The 18232-nt window shown below is 34.7% G+C and overlaps 1 protein-coding gene across 1 annotated transcript in view; it reads left to right on the top strand.

The window, feature by feature from the left end:
• LOC117106833 (GTPase-activating Rap/Ran-GAP domain-like protein 3) overlaps window positions 1-18232 on the top strand; it is a 61544-nt gene that overhangs the window by 23961 nt on the left and 19351 nt on the right. The window contains exons 5-11 of the mRNA XM_033248307.1: window positions 1446-1564; window positions 10195-10259; window positions 13277-13337; window positions 13983-14085; window positions 14981-15079; window positions 16003-16106; window positions 17807-17921. Of these exons, the coding sequence (XP_033104198.1) occupies window positions 1446-1564; window positions 10195-10259; window positions 13277-13337; window positions 13983-14085; window positions 14981-15079; window positions 16003-16106; window positions 17807-17921 (666 nt within the window). The remainder of the gene's footprint in view (window positions 1-1445; window positions 1565-10194; window positions 10260-13276; window positions 13338-13982; window positions 14086-14980; window positions 15080-16002; window positions 16107-17806; window positions 17922-18232) is intronic.

Raw genomic sequence — 18232 nt, 5'->3', positions numbered from 1 at the left:
TTAAAAAACCACAGATAAGAGTGGATGAGAATTAATGTTTCGATGAATTAATGTTTTTGCTGACTCAAAATTTTGTATTATTGTTGAATTGATATTAAATAAGCATAACACAAATAAATAATTGTTTAGGTTAATAGCTCAATTTGGATAGTGTATACTTATCAAAGTTCATTTCATTTCGAAAACACGAACTACATAGGCCTATTAAGACTGACTGCCATCGTTTATATCCTCAGCTAACCAATACTCCCTCCACGCTCGGGTGAGGCAGCTAGCGTGTTAATTCATGTTGGATTAAACGTAGGCCTTGAGGTATAAAAATGCATAACCCACATTCACTAAGTTCATCTTTAACGTCCTATGCTGAACTTGTGGCAAAAATGTCAACCCAATATAAAACGGAATGGAATGGAAACGTTAAATGATGATCGCAAGCATTTCTGCTTGTCTTAGGGCCTAATGTACAAGTTAATATGCCCACGTCATCTTTCAGTTTGGCAGCATATTCGTTACTACGATATAATCATATATTCATCTATAAGAAAATTGTAGAAATCACGACACGCTTTGCGTGTGATTTATGACTTGAACAGGTCATCAGTGCGTGTACGTGGACGCATGGAACGAGCTAATGAAACTCTGCAAATTTATGTTTCGATGTGTTTATTGATTCTTGGGTAGTTAAAGTCCAATCTTTCTCATAAGGTTCTGTTTCAATCTATAGGCGTAACTACAAAACATAAAATCGAAATGAAACTTTTCTTCACGGTAAAATTCATCAATTTCTCGATCACCCCTTCGTTTATAAACAAGTGCTCAGAATGCAGGCCAAATGATTTTGAGCTAAAAACATTTATCCAATACAGGTACAATATGTGTAACTTGCAATTGGCGTACCGGTGTTATTGTACAATAATTGCATGGAGTATTCGATAATGGCCCTTGGTGGCATATTGTAGCAAATAAATATTGAATTGAGTTTGAATTAAATTAAGTCATAGAGAAACTATTTCCTCTATGATTAAATTGAATAATACTCAGCTGAAGCAACGTGTACGCCTGGCTCTATGGCAGACGTCAAGACCTATAGGCCTACAGACGTCAAAACGTGTGCTAGTGTCACAGGGATTTACTCACCCCTGGTTAATTCGGCCCCAATAATAGAACATTTGACCTGGAGAGTACCGAATGCACTATTAGTCTAGTACCGTACGTTACGCATAGCCTCTATAAGAGAGGTCGAAATCAGTAGGTGGAAATCCTTGTGACATCGGCGATGGCTTATTCGATTAGATTACTATTTGAAAATCATGTCAGCACATTTTTTACCCTCACATGTTTTAAACCGTTAATGTGTATTATTTTTTCATTCTGGAGTTTATTTTTTCATATGTAAATACCATGAATAAGTAGAGTTTAATTGTGCATTCGTTATTTCTCAACAGTCCATCAAAACTACGTTGGTCTTGACGTTGAAAAGAACGTGTACTTCCTTTCCGTGGTACTGACTGATGCCAACAACCACAACGTTCCACAATACAGAGGCATATTGTGGAGGAAACAGGTAAAATTTATTTAAGTCGATTGCGATATATGACTATAACACGTTTTAGATAAATTACCTTTCCGCTAAGCCTCGCCTCTTGTAAGGTCCCACAAAACAACAGCTTAAACATACATTACGGTACTACGTAAACTGCAATATGTTGGGCCCTCTAATATTCAATTTCTATTGTGATTGGAAAAAAATAACCTCTAACATTGTGTGCCAATTTCTGGCACCAATCTGATTATTGGTAAAGCGTAACATTGTTGCATTCGATATTGCCGGCTTCTATTAACCTCATCAATATGAAATTCTATTGGCAACACGTATGCATTCCATCAACACCGAAACCCATTTGACGATATCAACATTTTACTAGTTATTACATTAGACACCATTATAAAAAGCTATTAGCTTTGAAATGATGTTGTAGGGTCTGCAGCATTGTAATTATTAACTATAGAAAAGGTAGGCCTACATAGGCCTAGTGTATAAAATACAGAAATTTTATAAGCACAAGATAAACACTTTTATTTATGAAAAATATGAATCGATTAGCCTAAAAATATATTTTGTTATACAATACAGTTAATTAGGAAGAATGCTCGGCAAACTCCATTTTTCACTAGGCCTATTTGTAATGTCATCTTGTAGAAAAGAAAGTGAAATTGATAAGCGGACAATAATTAAACACGTGGAATGGGCAATAATCATGTAGTGATCTGAAATATAATTGCATAGCGACAGGCAGTAATTGCGTAGAAATGGTACACAATGCAGCGGCGGAGCGGGTAATGTGAATGTTCGGTCGGGAATAAGAAGATTACGATGAGAGTAGACCCTATCTATACATGCACTAATGTAAACTATACAGTACAGTATCTTCGGTGTCACTGCACGATGGTCGAAGATAAGAAATTCAACAATTATATAATGAGAATGCCGAGTTATTATTTAATGTGCGTTTGTCATCATAGTTGTAAACGGTTGTTAGTGTTATACAGGTACGTCTATCACAATGTATTTAAGATAGGATTATACTTAAGAAAACATGAACCTATGCTGTGTAATCCGACTGCTTATCCAAAAGACTTCTAAACGACAGTACTTGTTGACGACACAACCGCAGCGTAAACATCACTAATACATTCATAATATGGATTGTTGTAACCATAACAGCGAGTTATCTACAATATTATCTTAGCTTTATTTGCCAAAATAGATGTAAACCATATTTTGCAACTTGTTTTCGGCAGTCAGGAATTAATCTCCCATCATTTCATTCTCAAGCAGCAGTACGAAACCGATAAATTAGAGGATATTATATAATGATGTCATTAGAATGATCATGAATGGTCTATAGTTATGCCATAGATGAAATAGAAATCTCTATGGTTATGCGGTGCTCTATCAGTTGATTAACGAATGTGGGGGGTGGGGAGTTAGCTGTGTGAAAATGTAGTGCAGTAATGTAAAGAATCATACTATAATGCTCGTATTGGTGCATTAAAGGTTCTAGAAGAACAATATGTAATATGTAACAATTTACAAATCTGCTTACATATTATGAAGAGCATTTTTATCAGTTGCCATTCATAAGCCGAATTAGCAAATGTTTCAAACCAGGACATCACAAAACTAAAGTGGCTTTTTCTTTTATTAGCGTTAGTTGTTTATTTTCTAAAGCATGCTCGCCTTGAATTAGACAATTAATTTTCTATATATTTATTCAATATATTATATCCATTTATTATATATTTATTAATTTGTAATTGATTACTTTTTATTGATCATTGGTTGTTTTTGTAACTTTACTTTCATGTAAAATACTTTTTTATATGTTTATAAGCATGTTTAAGTTAGTAGCAGTGCTCAAATAATACCCTAAAACTCTTCAACGAAATGTTCTTTATCAGGCACAACCGATATACGCCCTCATATCGTAAGGTTCACCAGAGTTAACCAAAGAGTATAAGACTGCAAGAGGTCCCGCTGCCATGATTTTGTATGCAGGCAATAGAACGTTAAAAAAGTACTACCACGAAAGGGGCGCCCTATTCGAATTCGAATTGAGTTCGAAACTCGAACATGCAGCACACGTTCGATCACCGAACGTCTGTTAAGGCCACGCCCCTTTTGGGTAGTACTTTTTGAAATAGGATTGCGTTCCAAAGAATCTCCGGCAGTGGGACCTCTTGCAGTTTTATACTCTTTGAGTGAACCCAGGGCCGGAAGTCAGCCTTCTCAATGCAATTTCAACATTACAATAAATGATTACGATGTTAATGTCTGATGTCGTACATGTTTATTCATGCCACGGAACAGAATTATGAAATTAAATAATCAATTTGTATTGCTTCTTTGCAAATTTGAATGTATAATTGACAAATCATTTGCTGCCTGATGAAGCAGACAAAATAATTATTGCATTCCTGTTACATAGGAGTTCTTATTTGAATAAAGACATGTGGACTAGGTGTCAAACTGTTGAACTTCACGACCATATTCCTCGGTGAAAATTCGAGCCGGTAAAATACTGTAATCTTTTGTGAACAGACCAACCTTACGCACTGAGGGTGAGCCTCACAGTCTCAGCTTTCTCACTCACGTATTGCCTATATTTAAAAATATGTACTATTTGTGGCTTTTGTAGCTCCCTTAAACATTCCCATTTATAGTAGGTATACTTAAAATAGGATTGTTTTTTTCAATACCAGTCACTTCGGCCAAAACAAATTCGGCACAACAACTCGGCCCAAGGCAAACATTTCGTCCCAACTAACAAATCACCAAAACCAACTCCGACCAAAATTCAACGTAACCCAACCCATTTTTATATGGTTTCTCATGCAATACCATATGATATCTCATGTTTATAAAATGTTGTCCCTTACTATTGCATCGTATATTTTCGATTAGATAAAATTAGATGCAATAAAACTGGTAGTTTTGAAAGCCTCACACCTCCAAATTTGTCGAACTTGGAATCGCTGTATGTCTGTTAACAATTTAAATCACTTGAAATTACCAATATACAAATTTATTATAATGGCTGTTGTTTATTATTTTTCAGATGACATCCTGTTATATTATTGGTGTTCTAGGTCCAATCATTTTGTACATTATTGACTTTCCTATTAATATTTCCTGTTACCATTTAGGAGAGCTGCAGTGTGGCTTTGTTTGGTTAAACTGGTGGTGGCCGCATGTCTTCGCTAAACAGTGAAGATCTTTTCAGCGTTACTCTCCTTATTTTTCACTGGGAGGGTTGAAATAAGTTAGCGTCATTTGAATGAGGTTTGAGCTTGGTCTCGTGTGCAATATGACTTATTTGCAGTTAAAACACTGAAATGTTTCCTGAAAACAGGTCTTCTTACTTAGTGGGTTTTACCTTGTGTTTCACATTAACCAAGTGATGTATATAACGTGAAGAGCTTCATGGGGATACGCTTACTATAAGTTATAATGTTATCATCACATGGAATTATAAATTCATTCAATTCTTTCATTTATCATGTTACTTTTCTGAAACAAATTCATTTCGGCCCCTGGCGATAATTCGGTTCGGAGTTTATATATGATCCTCGTATGTAAGTACTTATAGGCATTCTTTGATTTTGTTGACATTTCTTTAAAAATTGAAGATTCTGGATTATTTAGTTAATCTGCTGAGATTATGTATTAATCCCTATGCCCAGCGTTCCTGTCAACGGAGATTAACGTGATATCCAGAAAATGTCACTCAGCATATCACGTTAATATAGGCCCACATATTGTCGATCTACGTGGTGTATCGTAGGCATTAAATATACACTTGTTATCTCTTTTTCCAAATGTATATACAATAAATTCTTCAAGTAAAAATGACAAATGCATTACAGTTTGTGTTTTTATCAACACTGTATACTGTACTCACAGTGGAGGCGCCTATGGTGGTGTCTGGGCTCATAACCCCTGTCGGAGACACTAAGTTGTACTCCTGTCGGAATGAGTCCAATCACTTCGTCGAGAAACCACTCATTGAAAGAGCATTTTTACAGTCTGCGAGGTGCCATTCCGGGATTCTAGATGTACCAGTCTTAAAAATGTCCTCACCTCACTCCCCAACCATGGTGTGGCTTCTGAGGGGTTTTAACCTTTGTAGTGAATATTGGTCCTCTTAGTATTCTGGGAATCTCTGGCGCCGCCACATACTTGTCACGCAAATTCGCAATAGGGCAATTTAAGGGACAAGAAACAGCCGCGTCTTGCGTCAGGTGTCCTGCGTTTGCGCTTGAAGTGTGCTAAGTGAAAAACCAAGTTTAAACAGCTAACGAAACAAAACGAAACTGCGATGAGTTAGCCGTGGTGATAGAACAGTGTCGAATAAACGCGTTTGGTTTATGGCCGACGTGTTATTCATTATTTGCAATTATGTAACATACTATATGGTACATTGTAAAATGGATGCTCACTACCTTATATTTAATTTTCTATCATACTCCATACTAAGAAGACAGACAAACTAGGTTAGGTAGAATTTTATATTTTTTTTCTTTTTTAAACAATCCTCTAGATGACAATACACATATATAAATAGAAATGATTAAACTTAAGCCAGCATAAGCACCAGAATAACATTAATATACATACGCATTACGTGTTTTTAATACAGGTGGAGCACTCAGGACACGCTTTGAGCGCGTAAGATATATTTAAATAAAAGCTTTCCCTATAAAATTCTACTTAGATTATCTCAAATACAGCATTCGATTGCTTGACGTAAGTAGTCTTAAGTCATGCCACTGGTTTATTTTACCGTATTTACAACAGATAAAATTTAAGCATAATATCTGGCATTTAGAACAGTACATTTATGTACTACTATAACTACATGCACTTGCAAAAAGCGCGTGGTTGCTGTAAAACTCTGCCATATTCGTTGCACACCTATCATTTGCCTGTTGAAATAAGACAGTGTAATAAATGAACATAAGTATTAATTTTATGTAATTAAAAACATGATCAGTGAATTATTGTTTTAATATATAGCCTTGTATTACATTTTAAAGATTGTGGTTAAGATAATAATAATAATAATAATAATAATAATAATAATAATAATAATAATAATAATAATAATAATAATAATAATAATAATAATAATAACGCAAATCTCATAGAGCACATAATACAAGAAATTTGCCTCTATGCGCTTTAAATAAACGAATTTGGCAGGAGGATATTTTTTTGCCTGTTTATTTATTTAGTTATTTATTTGTCTGTCGGAATATTTGTTGTGAACAGCCTAGAGCCCATAGTTTTTATCAGAAATTCATCAAACTTCAAGGACACAATGATCGAAAAACTTGTATAACTGTTTGCCGTATAGACGTGGATGTGTGTGTTGGTGTGCGTGTGGGTGTGTAGGGGGAGGGGTGGGTGTGGGTGTGTGTGTGTGTGTGTTCTTATACGGGCTTGCCGGTATAGTGTAAATAAACAATAAACATATGATGATTAATTTCAAAGTGATTTTTGTGAAAACAGTTTGGTTGGTTAGAAAAGTGTTTTCCACACTGCCAGCCCCGGGTTTAAATCCCAAGGAGTTTAATTGTTTTTGGTTGGTTTTTTTTCTAATTTTTTTTTCTTTTATGGGGACAATATGCGGGGGAAATTTACACTGAGAAGAATTATGATGTGGGCGGAGGTATGCAATCTCCGAGTGCCCTGTAGTTTGTTTTTTTCTACTCCGGTACGAGCACAGTCAGAGGGTTCTTTAACCTCAGGGCAGAACTCTTCACGACTTGAAACTCCATTGAGAATATGTTTATTTTATTAAATGTATTTATCTATTGCGATTCAAGTCAAATATAAATTACACATAGGCCTAGGATAAGATCACTTATTAGTTGGTAATGTTTTGAAAATTCTGCATATTATATCGTATCGGATTGACGTAAAGAATTGTTATCCTCCCTGATCTCTTTTAGTGGACTGACTAATGAATATAGATTTTTCTCAGCATAATAAATGAACTTAAGCCTGTTGGAAATGTAAACAAAATCGTGAACGTTATTGCGTTGACGATGTTTACATTTCAAACCTTATGTTCGCATACCTTGACATAAACACCCGAGAATCCAAATTAATGATAAAAAGAAACACACTCTTGCTAATAAGCCGAATTGTTTTTGGATTCGATATCTTGTTGATGAACTGAGTCTACAGAGGCTTGTTATTAGTGTCATTAATTCAAACGTGATCAATACTACTTGGTATTTGGCTTTTATAAGCCCAGATCGTAATCACTACGAATGCAACTATTGTACTATCCGTGTTCACAAAATCGTTGAAATATAATATGCGTTTTTGTTTAGTTTGTCATCTATAGATCAAAATCGGTAATGGTTCACCTGAGTTGAGCATTTGTTGTTACAGGTGAACCAAAAATTTTAACAAAAATAACTTCATTGTTACATACAGATTGAGTAATATCAAACTGTTACCTTACCGCGTCATCCGGCGCATGCGCACAAGGACAAGCCAGGCTCATGAAAATACTTATTTTTAAAATGTTGTGAGCTGATTTTTCTAAGACACAAAAAATGTGTTTGACGAAAAACTTGGAAAAGGTTAATGAGATACAAATTTTTGAATATTTGAAAACTGCAGAAAAAGGTGGGAAAATTTGGGTAAGCCCCCTGGGAAATATTTAAAAATATGTATCTCAGTAACCGTTTCCGAGTTGTTCGTCAAAAATCCCGAGTTTTTTGTCAAGCACCATTTTTGTGTCCTAAAAAAATCAGTTGCACAGCATATAAAAAAAATTGTCCTTCGCAGCCTGGCTGTAAGTAACTTTCTTTTTACTTGTTGCGTTTGCGTTAGTATGGTTCACACTGGAAATCGACCGTAGTAAACATGAATATGCGCGTCAAATCGCGTCTGGTTTGTCCTAGTGTAAGCAACATTTGCCCAACTCAATACTTATTGAACCGAAAGACTGAAATCAACTGTACTTTTAGTTTTTAAGTAGCGTTTCTGTTGTACTGAATTGATCATCAAATTATAATTGTAAAATTATTGTAATTGTTTCAACAGCGAGTAGGTTTGTCAATTATTAGATGTAAATATTCTGTCCCAGGCCTAGGTACAATGTAAGACAATGACATGATATAAACAAAAACATTATTTCACGATTGAAGGACGAGCCCATTAACATCTATTTATTACTAGTTCCATTAAATATTTATAATCGACAACAAATTTAAAACCTTCGCATCTGATCCATCAAAGGCTGCTGTTTTGATTTTGATATTCAAAGATCATGTTCACATCATTCAAAGGACAGAATAATTGAATGATCAAATTGCATTACAAGTAGTAATAATCAGGGATATTAACCAATAATAGATTCAAGGTATTAAAGATTGATCAGTAACAACTAATGTATCAAAATGTAAACTGATAGCCCTCTATGTTGGCATCTGTATCCAAACACGCACAACAGCGACGTCGTTTCTAGACAGTAGCCCAGCAATCTTTTATGCTGTCATGTAATTGTTATCTGTCTGACAGCGATGCTGTGGGTAAAGCTAGGAATACATCATTTTCAATCACTCTTCTTTCTCTATCATTTACTGTTATACACAACTCATTGTCTGTAAACGCCAAGTCAATACAATCATGTTACGGCAAAACCAACGTTTTCAATAAACAAATACATTATCTCTAAAGCTCCGTCCAGATTACCAACTTTTATTTTTTGTAAAAAACACAGTTGTATGCCCATATATAGTCATGATGTGCCTATATATGGTTATAACATGTTGTCATCATGACCATTTTTAAGCATGTCACATTTTTTTGATAGTCTGGATAGGCCGACTTAATGAAACAAAATAACCAATTAAAGTAGGCATATACATGTATGTGTCGTGTAATACAATGCAATTTAAAACTACTGAGACTATGGCTAGGGTCTGAAACGTTACAAAAAAAAAAAGATAACTACAATAACTTTGGAGGCGACGACTTATAAAGCTTTAATTTAAAAATCTTTAATACTGGTGATGACTGCTACTGAAAGATAGGTAGGTCTATATACAATTTAATTCAAATAGGCCTATATATACATTATATTGTATTGCTTTAGTAGTAGATAGTATAATACATACTCCAAGTATCGAAATGCACGCCATCGTGCTGGGATTCAATATTTCGACATTAATTAGACCTATGTCATCATCAGGAATTGTGTAGGCTTATATATAAAATCACTTTATTGCATAAAAACAATACAGGAAACAAATAAAGAGCCTAGAACAGTGTCCCAAAACTGGGAGCACGCAAGGCTAAATGAGTTGACATACAAAAACATTAAGACACAAAATATACCAATATATAAAAGTATAAAAATAGATTTGGATATTATCTTGGGTATTAAGCAATAAGCCTACAATTCCTGCTGATGACATAATGATCTCGAAATATTGAATCCCAACACGATGGCGTGCATTTCGATACTTGGAGTAGCCTATGTATTATACTATCTTATCTGAGATTAATAAGTGGATCCTTCGGTGTAGTAGTAGACGTATATATTTAGGTGTGCAATGTAATTATGGTATGACCCGTGGTGTTGATATTTGGATATATTTTTTTCATTTCAGGGAACTCAAAAGATAAGTGTCTTGTACAATCCCACAAAGCCAATGTCAGTTAAAGGAATTTTAAAGTAAGTCTACTAATCCAAACATACCCTCCTCTCATCCAATACAGCCGCAGCAGCACATACATCAAAACATAACCAACCAGGCAAAACATGTTTAATAATTGCTAAACGTGCGTATGATTTCAATTCAATTGGCTTAACACCCAAGATAATAAAAAAGCAATAAGCTTACAAATACTAGATTTATCAAAAAGAAAACACAACATGATTAAAAGTTGTTAATTCAAATTTGTTTTTCCCAAACGAAAATGACATAAATAAATCAAAATCACTTTTTGTTTTACAAAATGTGTGTGTGTTTGTTTTTTTAAACAAATATTCCAACATTTCTGCGTCCGTAACATATTCTCCAAACTTTTTCGTAATTTTTGTTGAAAAGTCGGAACGTACTATACGTATTAGTCTTTTACCCAAACATGTCACTCCAAAATCAGAATGTGAGTTATATACCATTCTACGCAACTAGGCTACACAAAATATAAGCGTTTATGCACTCAAAATACTTCTCGTCCCCTTTTGAAGTAGGCATATTTACGTATATCAGAGTAACTCCCTGTGTCGGCACAGCAATTTAACTGATTGAAACTCGATGTAGGCCTACAAGGCACGACCTATTTCACATTTTCCGTAATTCACCATTCATTTTAAAATGTTGGAGGACATCAGTAATTTGAAGAATGTTTTAATCCATGTTACCTTTATAGATAAATCTTCCAATGCGTCTTAGATTAGTTTGAAAGTCGTAGCATAATTAACATAACTACCCCATATGGCATGCCACTGATTAATTAAACTATGTTTAGATCTAAACTTGTACAAATGAAACGTTTGCTGCGGCATTAAAGCAATAAAGTGGCACTTAATATTCCTACTCGAAATTGCAAAATATTTCCATCTGGTTAGTTTTAAATTGATGAAGGACATATAGAAGAAAACAAATTACACTTAGGCCTGAACTTAAAAACAATCTTTAATTATGAATATAGCTAGTTTGGTTCAGGTATGTATATTTCAAACACTACAGATTGTCAAATTCTCTTGGCAATATCAAGGAAGGTCACTTTTAAAATTAGAAAAATGGAGACTCATGTTCGTTTGGCTGCCGGTATACTATTTGCAAAGCCTCCTTCGCTTCTAGACAAGACGCTCATAATATTTGGAAAGCTGGCTTTGACAATTTTATCTAATCAATTATGAATTAAATATGATTTCATCAGTAATTATCATCATCATTTTTAATTGAATTGTATCTACATTGGTGCTGCTCTGAATCTGCCTAAATAGTTTCAAATGCATAAAAAAAACTCTCATGCGCCGGTCAGCAGGGCTCCCAATCCTTATGGGGCCCCGAAGAGTTCTACCAAAATGTTCCTCGATCTAGCATCCTGACCAAAAAGGACTTGGTTGATACATAACACCATCATGTGTTTCTGAAATCGACTGCAGGGCAGTATCATATCTAATGGCGGATTAAATAGAGGGGACCCTGCCCTTTCGGGACCCCACCAAATTGTCAAAAAAAAATGGAGATAAAAAGAAAATTATAGTCACAAATCTGTGAGTGCCATTTCCGGCCATCTAGATGTACGTGCCGCAATCATAAATTTTCTTACCTCAGCCCCAACCATGGGGCTGGGGTGGTATAGACTCTCCAACTGTGAAAGTCCGTCCCTATCACCTTTATTTCAAATACCTGGATCCGCTACTGATATCATATCATTTATTCGTCGTTAAAAACATCAAATTTTATGATGACCTATTTATTAGTTTTTGCTTCATCTTGCCAACAGACAGACAGACGGATAGCGGTGAATACATAAACTCCTTTTTGCGGAGATAAAAATTCAGTTAAGTCCTGTCCAGACTATCAAATTTTATTCGACAAAAACATGTGACATGCTTGTTCATGATAACATCATATGACCATAATATACGCACATCATGGCTATATATGGGCATACAACAGTAAGCCTATTATGTCAAATAAATTTGATAATCTGGACAGAGCTTTAGCCTGGCGTACACACATTGCATCGGCCAATGATCGGTGGAACTGTGGCCGACGAATTCGCCCATACTCTGTGTAATTGCTTGGCGGGCTCAACGATAGTCCCCTGACCCTCTGTGACAGTGTGAAAGCGACCTTTCGCTCAACGCGTCGTCACGTCCTGATCTCGTCGGCGTCGGACGCATGTTTTCCTCCGGTTTTTAAATATTAAAATGTAAATTTATTAGCTGTTCCTAATTATTTCTTCAAACACTCATTCATTTTAAATATCTTTTGGTTCTAGAGCATGGCTATAACCTTTTCACACATACACATACATACTAACTTGCGTCGCTAAGCAACGGAATAACGCACAGTTTAACTAGTCGTGTGAAGGAAATGCGCAGTGAACTCGTAACATAAACATTTCAATGATTAACATTAGATAGATAGACATGTTGAACTTTAAAGGCCAGCTATTTATAGGTCATGTGTCGTTCAAAAAGCAAATTCGAGTACTATTAGGAGTGTTATTTGTTAAAATACTAATTTAAAGCGGGTGATAGTCAACGTGTGGTTATTAAATCTGTGCTATAAAAGAGTCGTTGATTGATATACTTTGTAATGAAATAATTTTCTTTTAGGCGGAATGATCTTTGTGTTAAATTGCTGACGAGGAATGACTTAATTAAAATTAATACTGTACCGGTATTAATTAATGAATTTAGATGACGCATATTCACTAATTATTTATCTGTAAACAATCACATTAATAAAATAAATGATTAATGAATTATTATTATTATTATTATTATTATTATTATTTATTATTATTATTATTATTATGACAAAGATCTGGTATTATTATTCTTTTGCGTTTTGATTGTTTTTGTTACTGCTGCTGTTGTCGTTGTTGCTACTTTTTTATGTTATTAAAGCTTAGTGTTATGACTGTTGTTTAATGTTAGTGTTTACTGATATTTATGACGTGATGTTAAATAAACAATCTCAATCTAGTATTTATTATTTTCAGACGATTCGACATCAGGATTGACAAAACACCGAAGGAAATATTCACAGCAGAGATTCAAAAGGTTCGCATTAATGTGAAGTAATTCCATGCTATCATCACAAAGAATAACCTGTGTTTAAGCCTGGTTTTCATACAATCGCTACACTGTCGCTACAATTGCCAGTGCAATCATTTTACTGCTTCTCAGTCCCCGACGCAATCGGCAAGGCTCCCCGATTCGACCGACCAATCAGCATCAGCTTAAGCTGCCGGCGATATCGTGTAACGATTGTATGAAATCCAAGCTTTATAGTGGTGTTTTTTACCATTGTTGATCAAATAGAATAAGTTAAAACAAATGTGGGCTATTAATTTTGTATTATGCAATAGATCATGTCGGTATTATTATCAATAACGAAATTATTTCGATAATAATAATAATAATAATAATAATAATAATAATAATAATATTAATAATAATAACAAATATTTTTTAATAGCGCCGATTCAAAAATGTATCAAAGGCGCTTAGTGAGGAAATAAAGCAAGTTAACGTTTCAGTAAAGATAAGTTTTAAGATTTTTGATATTATATGGAACTTACAAACTCGGTCTCAAGTAGCTCAGTTGGTAGACCAATCAAGAGGGCCTATATCTGTACCATGTTCTTCAGTTTCTACCTTATACCACCTTAAGCAGCTATATTTTTGTGTTTGTTTCTGTTTTAGGAACTACTTTTGTTGGAGGAGCAAGAAGGATCAGTCAACTTCAAATTCGGAGTACTCTATGCAAAGGAAGGCCAGACCACTGATGACGACATGTTCAGCAATGGTAGGCTTAGTCACTTTTTTAGCCACATTTTTATAATAACCTGCCGATATGATGACCCCGTTTTTAGTGAGCTGAAAACTCCACATTATGAAATATGATTCAAACATAAAAGATGCGTTTTTCATGATCGGAATTTCGGAATAGGGGTGGTACGTCGGGTGGTAGGTGCTGGGGCCGCCGTTTCATAATGGATTTCAATGCATTTAATATTTTGGCAGTCAAAACGAAGAACCTGCTTCCCCCCCCCCCCCCCCCCCCCCCACCCCCGGCCCTCAGTACATCCGTTCATCCGTCAGGTCATTTTACTTCTTCCTTTGTTACGGTATTTTATGGATATTGTTCTTATCCCCAACATACTTTTATAGGCTTACAGACCAATCTGACTTTCAGTGAACGTTGTTCATTAAATAGCCTATACATTAATACTGTAAGCATCGCTAATGACATAATATTATTTGAAGTATTGTGTACTAGTCCCAGGCTTATATATTATCATTAAATGATCAAAATCACATCATCAAAATATTCAATCACCATTATGAGAATAAATTGCTCGCACGAATAACGCATGTCAGTGACGCGCCCACTGTAGAATACAACGCACGACAACAATGATTAAAGCTGTATAAAGAGATATATAGACAAGTTTATGACTTTTTATTATGCTCTGTCCAGACTATCATCAATTTATTTGACAAATAATGTGTATGCCCATATATAGTCGTGATGTGCCTATATATGGTCATGATCTGATGTATCATGACCCTAATTAGTCATGTCACATATTTTTTTCAAATAAAATTTGATATTCTGGGCAAGGCTTTACTATTACTGTAGTATTAGCAATGTAACCTTTTTACCAGTGCCTCACTGAATACAGCGACTTCATTCACAGAAATCGGAAGTCCAAATTTCGATAAGTTTGTTAGATTGTTGGGAGATTATTCAAGATTAAAAGGATGGGATAGATTCAATGGTGGCCTTGATACCAAAAGTAAGTTATACTAATTTATAGTCAGATTACATCTTGATTTTTGATAAATGAACACCGTGTTGTCTTGACAATGTTTATAAATGTTTTCCATTTTAGGCCAAGGGAAAAAAAGTAGTTTCTCGTCCTAGTAATTTGGGGAAAAAAGAGAGTGAGGGCACTTTTATTTATTTATTTTTTTACTCTTTACTTTGTCGTTGTGGCCAATATCGGCGATGGGAAACAGCTACTACTTTCTAACTTTTACCAAGTAGACACATTGAAAGTAAATAAAAGAAGCACTACACATGATTCATACCACGAACGATCGAGAGAGGAATTTGACTGATGCGAGTTAGCCAGACTTTTGTACATTTTGTAAGATAAAGGAAAAAAATGGTGAGGTAGAGAAAATGGATGCGAGAGAGGACAAAAACTACCATTTTTTTTATTTGGCCCGAATTGTAAATCACACAAATGCGATTTGCGTTTCCTATATCAAACTATTCAAAAAAATCAAATAAAAAACAATAAGACCGTATTTTCGTTAATGTGCTCTTCAGGGTTTCTGGGAAATTATGTGGTAGCATTGAGGATTTTTTTTTTTTGTGGAAGTAACCACGAAACTATCTTGACTTGCATGGAGGCTTCCACTCTCAACCAGAAGCAAACCCAAAATATAATGCACAGAATCAGGGTAGTACAAATTCAACTTTAAACCATAATGTTTTTAAATATATTTTTCATTGTTACTAAAGGAAAATGTGAACATTAAGAGCATTTTTAAAAATCGACAAAACTGTTTACTAATGCATTTTTAATAATATCATTATTTCTTCCAAAAATAAAAGTGTTTTAGGAATATTTTAAGGCATTTTATAGTCTAAAATTTAACATTATAATTGTAATAGTAATAATATAGAGATATTTTTTTCAATGTTCTACAGGTGACACAACGGGGCTAGAAACAGTCTATACAACATTCGAAGGACATGAAATAATGTACCACGTTTCAACATTATTACCTTATTCCTCCGATAACCGTCAACAGGTATACTACTTCATTCAAAGCAGTACTACGCATGCGTAATTTTCTATATTCTTTATTATTGCACCTTAGTCTGAAGTTAAAATCTAGAGCATAGAACATAAGCTTTGAAGTCGTTTTATATAAAAGTGTGATTTTTAAATGTTTTACTTGATGATCTGAAAGGATCACTATGGCTCACTGCATATAGAGTGCCGATGGAGCTAACCCACTCTCTAACCCACAAAAGTCTTTAAGACTTATTTCTAGTGGGGTCCTTCTGGTGGTGGATTGGGCAGTACACCGTGAGACAATCCCTATATACTCTTTTCCGAAGAGTGTACTGCGCTCTTGAACGATGAGCAATTTTGCACACCGGGCCAACGGCTTACTGTAAACGTCACATCCGAAAGACACAATGAGAGCAACGATGAGAATTGACCCAGGGGCCAAGAGATCTCCACGTCTTAGCGCACACACAGTGGCTACCACCAGTTTAGCCGACTGAGCTATGCTCTCATCATCATTGGATATTAATATGCCTCTCAGTGTATATTGACCATTTTACTTCCTGTCTTTTATGTGTTAGACCTACTAAATAACTCCATGCAAATTATATTCAACACCAAATTCACTTCCTGTTTTGACCGTGCATGTGTAAATGTCTATGATTTGTTAGTATCAGTGAAAGAGGAAAGTGATTTATTTTCGCTCTTGGCAAGTTTTGACCCATTACGTGCCTAAATATATTAATCAATAACATCAGCATCCATACTGTGTATATTGTAGCTAATGAGTACTCACAAATTGAACAATATAATTGAAGATTATTAAGCAATTCAGATTCAATTTAAAAATAACAGACACCCGTTTGCTTAAACATGCTATATAGATTAGCTTATCAATTTCCAATGGGACACAAAGACAATTCAGTTTTTTGTTTGCCTTTACGACTTTTGCTATTGAAAATTCTTAAATTACCTACAACTCATTTCAAGGTCTACAGTCTCTGCAAAGAATATGGTATTTCAGTAAAAAAGAAAATAAAATACGTAAATACCTAGCGTAAATAATTTAAATATTGAAATTTGAATTTTCCTTCTATTTATTATCAAATACAAAGTATGAAATTAAAAGAGTTTACAGTGCTTTACCTCAATACAAATGTATATCTTTAATGTTTCCAGTTAAAACGTGTTGCTTAAAACATAAACATTGGAATTGATATGTCATTAACAAAATGTTTACTTGAAGTACAAAATTGTGTAGCATTCATCAGAAAGAAACCTTTTTGCAAATATCCACAACGTTTCGTGGTAATTGTCTACAGACCACCACGCGTAACTAATAGCATCGTGACCGGGCATCGTTGCATTTACAATTCATCAATTTACAATGTTGTCATTACGAAAGCTTGTTGACAATAATTTCTCTAGTTGCGCATCGCCATAGTATATCTTCTGAAACCAATGTCCTCTCTGCTTTGGACTATCAAGAGAAGACAAATATATTATACACACTTGACTTATCTGGTAAGCCCATAACTCAGTAATAGCATACTTCTGCAGAATTACTCCACTGCCAAGGTTCAAATATAATAAAATCAGTCATAAGCTAATTTTATAGAATTACTTGACTTAAGCAAAGGTAAGTTCATCCTGTATCATAGCCGGCGTTTTAATGCACTTTTGGCTCGTTTAACTGAATATTAATTTTGTTTGTAGGTTGAGCGTAAGCGTCATATTGGAAATGATATTGCCGCCATTGTTTTCCAAGAGGTTGCTAACCCAGACGACGAGCCAACGTTCAAGCCATCCATGATTCGATCTCATTTTACTCGTATCCTTGAGTCGTTTTCGGATATCATATTGAATTTTCTTTTTATTTCATCGATGTTCTCCTTCTGATGAAGATGATATTTATGATGATGATGATGATGATGATGACGACGATGACGATGACGACGACGACAATGACGACGACGATGATGATGACGATAACGATGTGATATTGATGAATATGATCACAATGATGATGATGATGATGAAAATGATGACAACGATACATAAAGGGGAAGATAAGAATTTGATTTCTCCATGAATAAATATTAGCTTCTTTTTGATACAAATTATAACTATTTACGCATAGAA

Source organism: Anneissia japonica, unplaced genomic scaffold, assembly GCF_011630105.1.
Source record: "Anneissia japonica isolate Jap-2015-1 unplaced genomic scaffold, ASM1163010v1 scaffold1165_len1893470_cov193, whole genome shotgun sequence".
NCBI lineage: Eukaryota > Metazoa > Echinodermata > Crinoidea > Comatulida > Comatulidae > Anneissia > Anneissia japonica.
Note: the sequence above shows the minus strand (reverse complement) of the source record. Positions and strands in the feature narration are given on the sequence as shown.